Genomic DNA, 14,794 nt, shown 5'->3' on the forward strand with positions numbered 1-14,794 from the left:
TTTTATTCAGCCAAGCACAAAAACAAGGATCATATGTATTACCATTTTAATTATTAGATAATTAATTATTTGTAAGCTTTTAATGTTGTTTTATAATTTTTCATCTACTAATACAAAATCTTATCCTGAAAAAACTGAAAGCGTATTTCAGATAATTAATCTCAACCACAAAATACACCAGGTAAATAATTCTCATTTTTCTGATTCAAACCCTGCAGTAAGTTGTATCGATTATTTTGCCTAAAATCATTTTTTAAAACTCCAGGCAAAGCAAATGGTAAATTGTAACTTCAACCCATAAGACAAGCTGGATGATTTCAGATTATTAAACACACACATACATATATACAAACAACTTAACTCTTGAACTGTTTTTGGTAAGAAGTCTCACCTATTATAAATGAAACTATTCTTCCAAAATTGATCTATAAATGTAACATTTCCAATTAAAAAAAAAACAAACAGCATCTTATTTTTTAGCTTTTTAAAAATTTTTTTCCAAACTGTGGAGGTGTTTTTTATTTTTTCTTTATGCATTTTCTCCTTTTCCATTTTTTTAATTGAAGTATGGTTGAGTTACAATGTTGTATTAGTTTCTGGTGTACAGCACAGTGATTCAGTTATACATATAAATATATACATATTTTTTCACATTCTTTTTCATTACAGGTTACTATAAGCCATTGAGTATAACAACAGCATTTTAAAAATAAGATATATTTGACCTATTTTTTTTAGAAAAAATAATATTTAATATGGCCAGTAAGCAGTTGATCTGCAGTCCATTTCTGTTTATTGAGGGAAAACAAAGCAGTAGCTCAAATGTAATCTCTGTAAATATACTAAACATAGACTTCTTAGAAAACAAATTAATCATATTTAACAGGGGAGAGATCTTCTACAAAAACATCCCTGGTCTAAAATTGATAAAATTAATTTTAAAAATCCTGGAATTTGGGGATTTATTTTTCAGACATGGCTTCTTGGAAAATGTTACATAAGCTATGAAGTGGAGTATAAATGAAGATGCTTCAAAATGGAGGTGGCTTATTCTGTGTAAATGATGTATCCATACATACACTTACAAACCTTATCTATTATATAAGGCATATATCAGGGAAGACCTAGGGCTAGTCATCAAAATTCCAGATTCTTTCTGTTTTGCCTGTATAACTTGGTGTTCTAAAAGAAACCAGGAGCCCCTGAAAAAAAGTTAACTCCAGCAATGGAACAGGATAACAAAAAGATGAGTCTAGAACATCTTTTTGTCCAGAAAGAAAAGAAATGCTTTAAAGAATGATGGATTTGTTGAAGAGAAATAGAAGTCAGTTTAAAGGATCTCCTAAGAAAAAAATCGGGTACAATTGAAGAGCTAATGAATAATAATAATGGATGAAAACAAATTGAATAAAATAGGAATCCATGAGTCCACACTGATATAAATCAATAAATGGAAATAAATGGAGAGATTATTTTTTAACAATAGAAAACCAACCTACAAAAGTAGACAGAATAATGGAGTTAGAAAATCACAGAGACAACCATCATAGTAAAATTAATTCCAGCAAAAAAGACTAAAAGGAAACAAAAACTAATGGGTAAAATTGAGTTGAGATTAGATTTTATATACTTACAAGATATTTCCTCACAAAATATTTATTGATAACAAAGGGAACAAAAGTCCTGAGACCAACAAACACCATGTACTAACCAATGGGATGCAATAAAAAGAACACAATATTGGTGATGATATAGAAAAAAAATGCTTAACACTGAACAAATCCAATTTGAGGGAAATTCTACAAAATGATTGCATCATGACCTTTTAAAATATCAAGATCATAAAAGTTTAGGGAAAATGAAGGAATTATTTCCATTTAAAACCATGGAATGTGGAAGTAATTCCATATTGAATTGAATTTTTCCTAAAAAAGATGCTACTTAAAAACGGATCTCTGAGTGGAAAGTATGTTGGAGTTATCTGTGAGATTCTTGCAACCTTTTGTGAGTTTAGAACAGTTTTATATTTTTTTAAAAGAAACAATTAGGAAGAGACTATTGAAGAATGTAGCACCATTACCATCAAAGACAGCAAGAACTGCACACTGAAATGCCACCAAAGTGTATATATTCAATTGTGTTCTTCTCAGAGATTGATACTGAAACCTACATAGACCAGTGTTACACAGAATTATATTTTATTGTCACCTCACAATAAAAGCCATAATCATAAACTTAATAGCTAAAAAAAATCCTATTAGCCTTTCAGGTCCAATTCTACTAAAGCTTTTTTTTTCCCCCCAATTATACCATTTTAAAACTAGTGAAGTGCTGATCACTGTCCATTTGCATTCATTAGCAGACTATATATTTTAATAACAGTAAATTATACAGTAGGAATTTTTGTAAAACAAATTGAGAAACTGCAATCGCCTACGCAGTACCTGAAGAGAGCCCACGGTAGCACCATTCATATGAGTCCAGAACACCAGGGTACACTTTGGTCCTGTGCGTGAAATAACAGGAGTGAGGATGTCAGCCTGGTCACCAAATTTTCCATTTGAGCTATCAGCATATAGGTACCAGCCATTGGTGGTATTTCTGGGGAAAGAATGATGTGCTTATCAGATAAATGAAGAAGAAAACCATAAAATACTGTTTGTCATCAACCATATTCTGTTGTTCTAAGTTTATCCTAAAGTACAATAACGTTTTACAGCACAAAGATGACTCTACCTTCAGTACAAAACAATTCTTCTACTATTTTTATTTTGAATCCATGTGTCCATTGGTACAATGTGCAAAAATTACAGTAATTTTTGAATTACCGGAAATTACCAGGTCTAATACGTAATAACTTGGATGATTTTCTTTTTACAGCAATACTGCCCACACTCTGATTGGTTTTGTAGAGTTTATTTTTATGTGGGTAAAAATGAGAACTTGAAGCACTAAATGTGTTTAGAAGACGCATAAAAAACATATATATATATATATATATATAATCAGAGCACAGAAAAGAGAAAGGAAGCTGTCCCACGGTTCTACTCACTGGTCTAAAAGGTTTCTATGTTCAAATTTATATTTTCTTATGAACTTAGGTCAGTTTTACTTAAACATATCTTAATAGGTTGGCAGATAATTTTTAAAGCACCTTTTTTTTCCTCCTATTTCCAACTCAGAGAGGAAAAATAATGACAGAAACAATTAAATATCAATGTAGTTTTGCCATAAAGGACAGATTTTAGGCCGTTACTTTAATTATCAATTCAAAAAAGAGATAATAAAACATTAAAGACACGCTAGGTAACACAGAGCCTCCTGAAGTATTAAAGTGATTCCTACACTCTGGGCCCCCTGGCGCTCTTTCTCTAATTTCTTTGATCAATTAGATTTCATACCACTTTATGACCAAATATGATTCTACTACTACAAACTTTAAACTTGCTACTTATTAAAACCATTTTGGAAGTTTCATCGTTTTGAGGGAAGAAATGTGAATTATTAATAGGAAATGGAAAGAAAGACAGCAGTGCTCATTCAGTTACCACATATCCACCGAGTCAATCTTTCCAGTCTTATTCGTCCAAGGCACTGGGAATGTGACTGGGGGCAAAAGACATGGCAGGGTTTGGCCTCTGGTCTCAGCATTTACTAGATGGTCAACATTTGGCAGGTTATTTAGCCTCTCTGAATGTATCATTTTCGCTATTTATAAAAAGGGATAGCTCCATGTACAGTCTTAATAGGAATTATAAATTAAAATAAGTGGAAGACCTAACATAGTACCTGGCCCATCTAACATACTCGATAAATTGTAGTTGTGATTTGCGGTTATGTTTATGTCATCAGTTGCTGCTAATAGAATAAAGAGTTTAGTGTCCTATGAGCGGCAGAGGGCATGAATTAAGATCATTTTTAAGAGACAGGTTATTATATTAATTTGTCTGAATCATGTGTCAATGAATAAACACTTCCAGCCTTGTTCCTGTGTGTGCTTAATATCCCAGGACCCCAAGGATCCTCAGAACAAAGATGAATACATGAATTATTCATCAATTCCTATGATTCACTGAGATCCAGCACAATTTCAATAGATGTTTTTTTCCCAAAATTGATAAACTGATTCTGAGCTTAATACAGAACTCCAAAGGACTAAGAATAGCCAACTTTGTCATAAAGAAGAACAAAGTTGGAGAATTGACTCTATCAGATATTAAGATATTTTAAAGGTAGAATAATCAAGACAAAGTGGTATTGGAGTAAAGACAAGTGGGCCAGAGAAATGGATAAAAAATCCTGAAAATTCTACATATATTTGTACATCTGATTTATGAAAAGCTTAGCTCGTTAGAGCAGTGAAGGAAGGGACAGTCTTTTCAATGCAGATTGAATAAATCAGGTAGCCTTGTGGGGAAAAACAAACCTTGACTCGCTATTTCACAGCATTCAAAAAGAATAAATTCCACATAGGATGTTCCTGAAATGTGGAAGGTAAAACAACACAGCTTGTCTAAGATAATACAACAGTATCTTCGTGATGTGGGACTGAGAAAAGTATTTTTAATAAAATGTAAAGATTATTAACCATAAGGGGGAAATACTGAAAAATAGGCCTATATTCAAGTTAAGGATTTCTGTTTATGAAAGATACCAATGTAATGATCAAAAGGCCAACTAGTGAGCTGGAGAAAACATCTGTATCACATTTAATGTGTAACACGTACTGATTACCTACTATGTATCAGGCACCACAACAGAAGTTCAACAGTGTGTGTGTATGTGTCTATACATATACATACACAGTATGTTTTTACACATACGTGTTATATAACTACTTACACACAAGCAAGAACAGGAGGAAATATTCTCAAATGCTATAATGTTACTATGCTTGTGTCTTTGCTTGGGGCCATGACTGTGTTGTTTCCTACACAGTACCTAGTTCTTAGGAGACCCTCAAAAGCAACCTGATAAACAAAAATAAACAAGGTTGTTCAAAATCAGTACAGCACGTGTGAAAATAAAAAGACCAAGGGAGTGACAGCACTGTGGGTTCAGATGAAATTACACAGGAAAGATGATAATAATGTTCCAGGCTGGGGGGGGGGGGCAAAAAACCATAAAAAAATGAACAATGTTAATAGATCTGGAGACCATGGGAGAATTAAGTGACTAAAAGTCACAATTCTAGTAATGATAAAAGAATCTAATCAATGGTTCTTCAACTGAAGGCACCTGTATTAACTTCCCAGAAACTACACAATGAAAAAAATATTAATACTTAATTTCCCCAATCCAATATACCTTGAGAAAATTCAGTCACAAAAATAAATACAAAATAAATTATCAAAACAATGCTAATTATGACATCCTTTAAATATCCCCTCACTTGCAAGGAAAATGAATAAAGGGAGACATGTCAGGAGATCAATTTTGAAAAATGCAAACAGCATTCGTGTTTTTACACTGCCCTATGAACACACTACAGCAGTATATCATTTGCTCACCAGTCTTAAATGCGTATTAATTGGGGTTACATGATGTATGTACAATTCCTAATGGAAAAATGAAGGATTACACGAACACTCACCTGTGTCTGAGATGAGATTATTCGAGCACGTACCTGCAAAGGAAATCAACTCCCCTCTTGGAATGAGTACTGCAGTGATAATCACACCTAACACTGCTGACATTCGTAAAATATTAGCATGTCTCTACCAGCCTTTAAATCGTCTTTTCTCATACAGATCGGGGAGTGGGATGTTTTACAGAAACATCTCTTTTCTAATAAAACATATCATAAACCACACAGTAGTAAAGGTTTAAAGAAAGTAGAGTTTTATAGCTAGATGTTGCAGAAGTAAAGATCCCAGGTGATGATGCACAAGTCATTAAAAAACCGTTACAAAAAGAGATCTGATACACAGTCCATGCTATTTTAAAGAAAGTCACTTAGGCATCATAGGATAATAGCTTCCAAAGTCTTGGTATTACAAAGATTAAGCAATTTAAAAGCTGACTTTTTCGGGGGGTGGTAATAGCTCTGTGGTAGAGTGTATGCGTGCTGGCTTCAATCCCCAGTAACTTCATTCATTCATTAATAAGTAAATAAATAAATAGACATTACCCCACCTTATTTGAGAATCTCTTGGGTATTCACCCTAATTAAATTAGTAAGAAAAAAATACCCTTGCATGGACAAATTAAAATATTTTTGAATCAGATCAACTGACCTTTAACTCTGTGCATGTACAGTAAGAGAGACACACTCTTCAGGCTTATCCTCTGAGTTGAGATACGTTCCTTGACTGATTACGATTCTGTAGGCTGTTGTAACATACCTGATGGGATGTGAGCTACTCAACGTTGTCATGACCTTTATTAACTTCATGAGTAGCAGAAAATACAAAGCGTTCAACAGTACCATTATTACAGCAATTTCCATAGCACCACCCTGGTGTCTGTGGTGAACCACCCTTGCTATGAGGAAGTGCTCCCTGCCCCTCCCACCAGCTCCGCTGTCTGACCCACTGACTGCTGGAGTAGGCTTCTTAAATCAGCCAGAACACTCAGAGTTCTTGTGTGGGATTTTTAGAACATGAATTAAGAGAAAAGGAACATCCCTTTTTGGGTATCAAGTCACCCCCTTACTAGCTAACCCCTAAAGGTTTCAAACCAACTCTGTCTGACTCTAAAAATCCCACGTATGCCCTCTATTCTCTGCTGTAGTATTGCAGAAGAAACTAAAGATAAGGTTCTGTTTGACTTACTGGTCCTTTATAATACCCATCTGATCCCACCATCCTGCTTAGAAATTTGCAATATACTTTTACTGACTCACAGCGCGGTCCTGGAACTAAACTCTATGTTACTGGATTGCAAGTAAATGAGAAGCCTCGGTAAGATACTCATCAATCCATTGCACACACTGTCCACTGGGGGTTTGTTTTGTTTTGTTTTGTTTTGTTTTCTCCATAGTGAGACTTTCTTGATAAAGGAAGCAGTGAATTAATTTGCATTCTGGGGCAAGCTCTTTTTTTTAATACTGTCATGTATCTGTAACTAACAGTCCACAGAGTGGCCTTTCACACTGCACTGGGAAATAACTGAGGTCAGAGAATTTTTTCTGCAAAGGCCATAGAGTCAACATTTTACGCTTTGTAGGGCATACAGTCTGTCACAACTATGCACCTCTCCATCTTTGCAGCATTTAAGCATCCATGGACTGCTTAAATGAATGATAGCCATGTTCCTACTAACAGTATTAACAAAAACCGGCATCGCCCAGAATCGGCCCACAGGCCACAGTTTGCTCACCACTGTTCTATGAATAAAAGTCTCAACTTATTAGGAAATAACTTTCTTTAACAATATATGGCTTCAACTTTCATATATTACTTTACTCAAACACCCAGATTTATACCCATTGTATGTGTTCATGCAGTTACCTGAACACATCATTCTTTTCTGTCTCCCTTACACTGGTCTTTCTTCTGGGCACACTTATAACCTCTGCTCTTGGTCTTTATAATACTTTGATTTACCCTCCACAACATATCTCAAATAGACTCTCATTTCCAAGCCTTCATAAATTCCCAGACTCAAAATTCCTTGATTCAAAATGACTCCCTCACCTAAGAATTCCCTAACATTTTATATGTAACACTTTAGATGCATTTTTCATATTCAATTTTAATTCAAAGAATATGAAGCTATAGGCCCACTAGATCATAAACATATCAATGCATATACTTATTTATTACAGTATCTAAAACACCTTGCAAATGGGCTTAAACTCTGGTACTCAATAAATATTTCCTGAATCTGTTGCTAAATGAAAGCAGTAGACATCTGCTTTTCCATACCAAAATTCTCCTTTACAAATCCAAGGCATCTCACCTTTGAAAAAGGACTTACAAAAAGGACTGCTTTTGGAGTTCTCTTTCCTAGACTTATGAAACAAAAATGAACTAAGAAACAACACTTGTTGAAATTTTAAATAACCACCTGGAGGTTTTACCAACTCAAAATTCAATAACAAAGGTGTTACAGCCAACAATTTTAATTAGGAGCATCCAAGTTTTCTGTTTCAATATTGTATGACATTCACTGGAGAATAACTCTTTGTGAGGCAAGTAGAAACACGTTTTAAAAATAACTGATACATTTAAAACTCTAAGATACTACACAGAGTAGCTGTATTTTTTTGATCATCTAATTCCAAACTATAAATTGAGAAGGCTCCTTAAAATAAGTATCATCTTTATTAGGCCAAAGAATCAGTAGATAAATACCTTCTGAGAAGTATAAAATACTGGAATTTTTCAGGTCAGTCTTTAAATCAGTATGCTTTTAAATTAGGGAATATTAAGTAATAGTTTGCTATTTGGTATTCCCCACAAACCTAAGAAGGTAGGATTAGACATTACTACTTCACATCTGGGATAACTAAAATTAAATGATTAGCCATGGTGATTCCCTTGGTAAATACTGAAGCCAGGACTGGACTTAGATCCATCTCCCCATGTTTTATACTCTAAATTAGTTGTCTTCTAAGTATGGCGTCTGAACCAGCAATATCAGTGTCACCTGGAAACTTGTTTAAAATGCCAGCTTTTGGGCCCTGTCTCAGACTTGATGAATCAGGAACTCTGGGGGCAGAGCTCAGCAATCTGTTTAACAAAATTCTCAGCTTATTCTGGTACGTGCTAAATTTTGAGGCCCCATGCTCAAAACCACTTACACTAAACAGTTAAAACAGTATTTACAATTCCAAGTTGCTAAATCAAGATGCTAATCCAAAAAGAATACCTAGAAAAATAAGATACTCAAGCTCTATTCTTCTTCCTAAAATGAACACTCTGCAGAAAATGACTATGAGATTAAAGAGTTTTTGACAGTTGTTATCACAACACCTCATTTCCCATTATGTAATATGTAGAAAGTAGAACCTACGTTTTAGTGAAAGAAAGGAAGAAAATGTTTGGGAGAGGTACAGGTTGAAAATCTTAGTCAAGTATATTTAAGAAACATAAGGCACAACCTCAGGGGTACCATTTAAACACAAACACACACAAACATACACACACACACACACACACACAGAGAATTTGATGCAAAAAGTTCTTCAAAAGTTATGCAATGAATTGCCCATTATATTCTTTTTTCATTAAAACTCACACATCCCTAATGTACTTGATCAAAATAAAACACACACACACACACACACACCCCAGTCTGGCACACTGTAAGTACTCGCTAAGTATTTATTAAGGGAGGAAATGAAAAATAGTAATTATTGTTTTCGAGGTTCACTAGGTAAATACATCCCAATCAAATTTTTTGACCTAGCTTTCAAAACAAATGAGAATAACTTAAATTTTTGAGAATTTTAAAATAATTGTTTAAATTAAAAAATGCATCATAATTATCAGAAATGACTCATATTAATGGAAGAATTTATTCACATGTGTTTGTGAATAAAAATTTCATTTGCTCCAGACAGAACAGACATCAAAGTAAAGAAAGTTATCAGGGATAAAGAAGGTATTACATAACGATAAGGTGTTCAGTAGTCCAAGAAAACATAAAAATCCTCAATATATATGAGCCTATCAAACTATGTGAGGCAAAAACTAACAGAAATGAAAAGAGAAATAAATGAACCCACTATCATTGTTAGAGACTTCAAAAAGCCCTTTATCAGAAATTAGCACATATAGCAGGCAAAAGATCAGTAAGATACCCATTTGCAAAACAGTGAAGTTGCATCTTTCCCTTGTATCATATATAAATATTAACTTAAACAAAATCAAAGCCTTAAACATAAGAGCTTTAAAACTGTCAGAAGGCGGCCTAGGGGAAAAGCCTCGTGACAGTGGATTTGGCAACTATTTCTTGGACAAAACACCAAGAACAAAGGCAACAGAGGAAAAAAGAGGTAAACAACTGCATCAAAACTAAGGCTTTCTTGCATCAACAGACACTATCAACAGAGTGAAAAGTCAACTCATAGAACCTGACAATATATTTGCAAATCATACTCTGATAACAGATTAATATCAAGAATATATAAAGAACTCCTATAACTCAACAACAACAACAAAAAACAAAAGCCCGATTCAAGGTGAGCCAAGGACTTGAACAGATATTCATATTACCAATCAGCACATAAAAAGATGGTCTATGTCACCATCATTAGGGAAATGCAAATCAAAAACACAATGTGGTATCACTTCACATCCATAGGATGGCCACTATCAAAACAAACAAAACAGAAAATAAGTGTTGTCAAGAATGTGGAGAAAGAAATGCTTGTTATATACAGAACATTTTATATTACATATATTTTATCATTTAAAAATTCAAAAAAGATTTATTTTAATAGGAAGCAAATTAAAGATCTTACTACCTTTGGAGGCAAAAAAAAAAAAAAAAGCATTAGCACTGTTCAAACCCAGTATTTAATATTAATCTTCCAATGCTTTATTTCTCTTACCATAATTATATAAAGAAAACATAAAGACTTTTTATCTTAAACATCCTATATAAAAATACACCCTCAAATTCCCTCTAACTTACCCAGTGTATCTTACCAATACTATCATTTCCTACAGGTTCCATGTCATGAAAAAGATTGAGAAGCCCAGCTACGGTCAAGCCACCTTTCCTGTCTATTGGCCAGTTAATTTGCTTGTAGGAGTATAGGAATTGAAAGTCAGAGAAGCAATGAAAGTGGGCAGAAGTATAGCACTTGGTCTCAATAAAGCAGTAACTGTAATGGAGAGAGAACTTCTTGGAGATACCTTCCTTTAAAAAGCAGCTTGGCTTTCTCTATAATCAAAAATCAGCATAAGCCTGGTGGTGCAGAGGGGCAATGAAATGTACAAGGCATCTGCATTAACACGCAATAGGCTTGCCGGACGTAAGTGACACTCACAAGTATGCAAATGAGTCAGGTTTTCCAGTCACACTCTTACTCCTTCAACATGACCAGGGTCTGACAAACATTGAGCAGGTGTCCTCTGCTCCAAATTTAAATGATTCCTGTATTTGAATACTTTGCAAGATGATAAAAGCTATGGTGCCTTGAGATGAAACATATCTGCCTTTGCACCACTTAAAAAAAAAAAGCCACACTATATTAAACTAAAGATTAAATTAGTATTAAAGAGAGTTAGGAACAGCTATGATGTCTAAAAGTACCTACTCTCCCGTGTTATATATACACAGAGGGCTGACCTTCAGGTCGGTGCATTTGTTGAGAGAGCACATAATTTGGTTCTGGTTCTTAACCTCCTCACAACCACATTTATGAGCGGGGATTCACATTGTGCCGTTTCTTCCCTGCACGTTGCCACCAGAGTTCAACCTCAGTGTTTTAATGCCTTGTATACTCTGTTAAGGACGATCGTGAATTATCATTCTCTGACCTTTATATTATGCTACAGGCCTGCTCATCAGCAGTCTCTGTGACCAGTTATTTACAGTTATCACTAGTCAGTGATGGAAAGGGCAACCTAAATTCTGAATATACAAAAAAGGCAGTTCATGTTAGAAGTATTTGAAAATGTAAACAAACACCACCACAGTGTTTTGTGGCTGGTGCTCAGTTGTTCTGATAATGTGAATACAGACGGTCACAACTGGAATCTAAAGCAAGGCAATGCTGGTAATGAAATGGAAATGTACAAGCTGTAACAGTTAAGCACTGTTAAAAGGGACATCTTTTCTGATTTGAACATGCACAGCGAATGGGTCAAATCCAGGATAATTTAAGAGCAGATTTTTCCACTCCATAAAAAGCTTCACATGGTCTTTGCTTTCACACTGGGCTTTGAAATAGGCTGATTCTATGGATTAGAACTATTGGATGTTCATATTGATGTTTCAGAAATTTTGTTGATAAAAATAGAATACTAAATTTAATAATTTAAAAATAAAAAATAAAAATCATTTAGTTTTTTAAATCCACATTTTCTAATTAACTCCCTAAAAGCTTTCCAAGAATACTATTTTGAGTTCACGACATCCTAGCCAACAGTCTAATTGTGTTTGGCTAGAAAACTTTATATTTAATTTAAAAGAGACTGAAAAGTAATCCTTGGCAGGAAATGTAGATCCCTACTTTAAAGAGAATATGAGAAAATTTCATTTTAAAGCTAGTGCTTTCCCCAAAGAAATTTTAGCTCAAGATATTTTTCTGTGTCTTTCCTCTCTTTTACAAGAAACTGCATACATCTCAGGTAAAATATATCCAAAGTTAATAATAATATATCTGTGCATATGAGTTAAGAATGTATCAGGAAATAATCCATAAAACCACTAAAATTCTGTCTACTGCAGCTTAGAAAAGAGAACTAATTTTATCCTCCAAATGTTATTGTCACCAATCTCCTCTGGCTTTGCTTTCAGCTTCTCTTTAAGGACTCCTCCTTTGGTCCAAATAGTAAATGTTTCAATTTCGCTGTCTTATCTTTTCATCATCCGTCTTTTCTCATAGTCACTTGGTACAATGTTGACTAAATTAAATCATCAGCACGCTTTCCCTTGAGATACTTACAGTATCATGAAGGAGTGAGACAAATAAATTAGTATTGATGGTATTCTGGGCCATATGCTATATAATACAGCTAATACCCAAAGAAGAATGATTTGGATTAGACTGGAGAGAGGGACCAGGGAGAGTTTCCCAGAAGAACTGACTTTCATCTAAGTTTGAAAGGATGGCATGGAGATTGTTGAATGAAAATACCAAGGCATAAAAGAGAGGCACATTTGGAGAATAAATAGATTTGTTGGATGAACGGGAGAGGGTGCTAATGATGATGAGGCTAAAACAAGGAGCCTGAGCCAGACAATAAAAGATCTTAATGATTATGCATTAACTAACCTTACTCTGGTAATCAATTTTGCAATATATACACACAAAGAATCATGACATCCATTACTCTGTACAACTTAAGCTTATACAATGTTACCTGTCACTTATATCTCAATACAGTTGGAAACAAAACCAAACCAAAAAACACATGGTAAGACCAAGTTAAGGAAATGACTATCTTAATTTTGTCTTCATCTTTGAAGAATTTTTCCTATTGAGTACTGAATTCTAGGTGTAACGTGTTTTTACACATTGTGCCTAGAAATAAACAGATCATTTGAGGCTCTAGATAGCATTTTCCTCCAGAGAAGATAACGTTTACTTCTGGAAGGCAAATGTCTAGCAGCAAGTCACTGCAATTCAAGCATGGGAGTAACTGTACTTCTTCTTAACTTCTCAGCCACCCATGCTGCCAAGCAGCTCGGTCTCTTTGCAAGATACTGGGTACTTTTCTTTCCCTTATCTGGTCCCACCACACCCAAAGAAGATACTCTTCCAGGTTCAAGAGTCATGTTCTTCTCTCACTAACTGACTCATTGCATCACTCCCTTGGCATCAGTGATTTCCAACAGTCACAGTGACCCACCACCACCACCACCACCACCACCACCACCACTACATACACACAGAGTCTTGATGACACTCTACATTTCTCAGTAAAGTAGAATGTTCCATCTCAGTTATCATTTTCTTTCTTGTCTTTCTTATCTGTTTTCTTGCAAATCATCTCCTTCTCATGACATCTTCATTTCTGTTTTTGGTAACATCACTCTTCCAGCCAGTAAGGCACTGAATTTGGAAACCAAACATTTCCCTGCCAATCATTTACTCTGGGTTACTAAGTTTATTACAGCACCATGATGGGTATAGCTGCTATTTTATCTTTGCTTGGTGAATTTCTGTGCAGCTCTTTAAAGCCAGCTCAAAAAATTATAGCTCTCACAATGCTTTTCTTTTTGCACTATTAAGCCTCCTTCCTCTGTGCCCAAATAACACTGTATCTTCTTCATGGTCTGTTTTAAATGATACATAATTTTAAAATGTTTTCTTAACTGTATTCCTAAATTTTAAAATCCTTGCATCTCCAAAAATTTTTTAAAATAAATAAATAAAATAAATTCCTTGTATCTCCTTCTGTTACTTGCATGAAGTATTTCTCATAACTATATGCAAAAATCTCTCAAATTGCATTATAACATGTCTTCAAAAGTAACACTTCATAGGGAACATAAATGATGTTATGAAGACAGTGTATACATTTATGATTCTCTGTATGAAGTCACTACATTCTTATAAAATTTGACCAGATATATAGAGACAAATCTGAAAAATAACGATGATATAGTTTTAAAAATCTAGAATCTGAACCTAAACCTTATTATCCCAGAATCTCTGTTACTTATACTGTTATGCCACAAATAAAATATCTAAATATTTTAGTTGCCTAAAAAAAAATCAAGTATATATAATCTCTTTTAACCTTATGATTATAGAAAGTTAAGAACTCTGTTTATTTTATGCTGAATAATAATGAGGAAAATGGAATTACTTTAAAAAAATGAAAACAACTATAAGTAAATAATAAATTATTCCAATGAAAATAAAGTTCACAGAACTAATGCATTTTAATAAGATCATTAACATTGCTTACATTTCCTTAATTTAATTTTTATTGTTTTAAATCTCACCTTGTTCTCAAAATGTACTTCTAGTCACAAAAATACATGATACAGTATAACATTATAAACTAAAAGATACACACATGTACACATAAATACGTATTTATTTTGTTCTTACCATAGATATGAAGTAAGAACAAAAGAAAATAAGAGTTCAGATGCTAAACAGAGTCTAGATCACAAAATGCATTCTATGTGTTTCACAGAGGCACTAACATTGGATCAAAAT

The 14,794-nt window shown here is 34.0% G+C and overlaps 1 protein-coding gene across 4 annotated transcripts in view; it reads right to left on the reverse strand.

Moving 5' to 3' along the window:
- Positions 1–14,794, reverse strand: part of MALRD1 (MAM and LDL receptor class A domain containing 1) — a 438,921-nt gene that overhangs the window by 272,706 nt on the left and 151,421 nt on the right. For all 4 annotated transcript variants that reach the window (XR_012504288.1, XM_074358489.1, XM_045511295.2 and 1 more), the window contains exon 23: positions 2,445–2,601. Coding sequence is in view for 3 of the 4 variants with exons in the window: in XM_074358489.1 (XP_074214590.1) it covers positions 2,445–2,601 (157 nt within the window). In the remaining variant the exon portion in view is untranslated. The remainder of the gene's footprint in view (positions 1–2,444; positions 2,602–14,794) is intronic.

The sequence above is a fragment of the Camelus bactrianus genome, chromosome 35, assembly GCF_048773025.1.
Source record: "Camelus bactrianus isolate YW-2024 breed Bactrian camel chromosome 35, ASM4877302v1, whole genome shotgun sequence".
NCBI lineage: Eukaryota > Metazoa > Chordata > Mammalia > Artiodactyla > Camelidae > Camelus > Camelus bactrianus.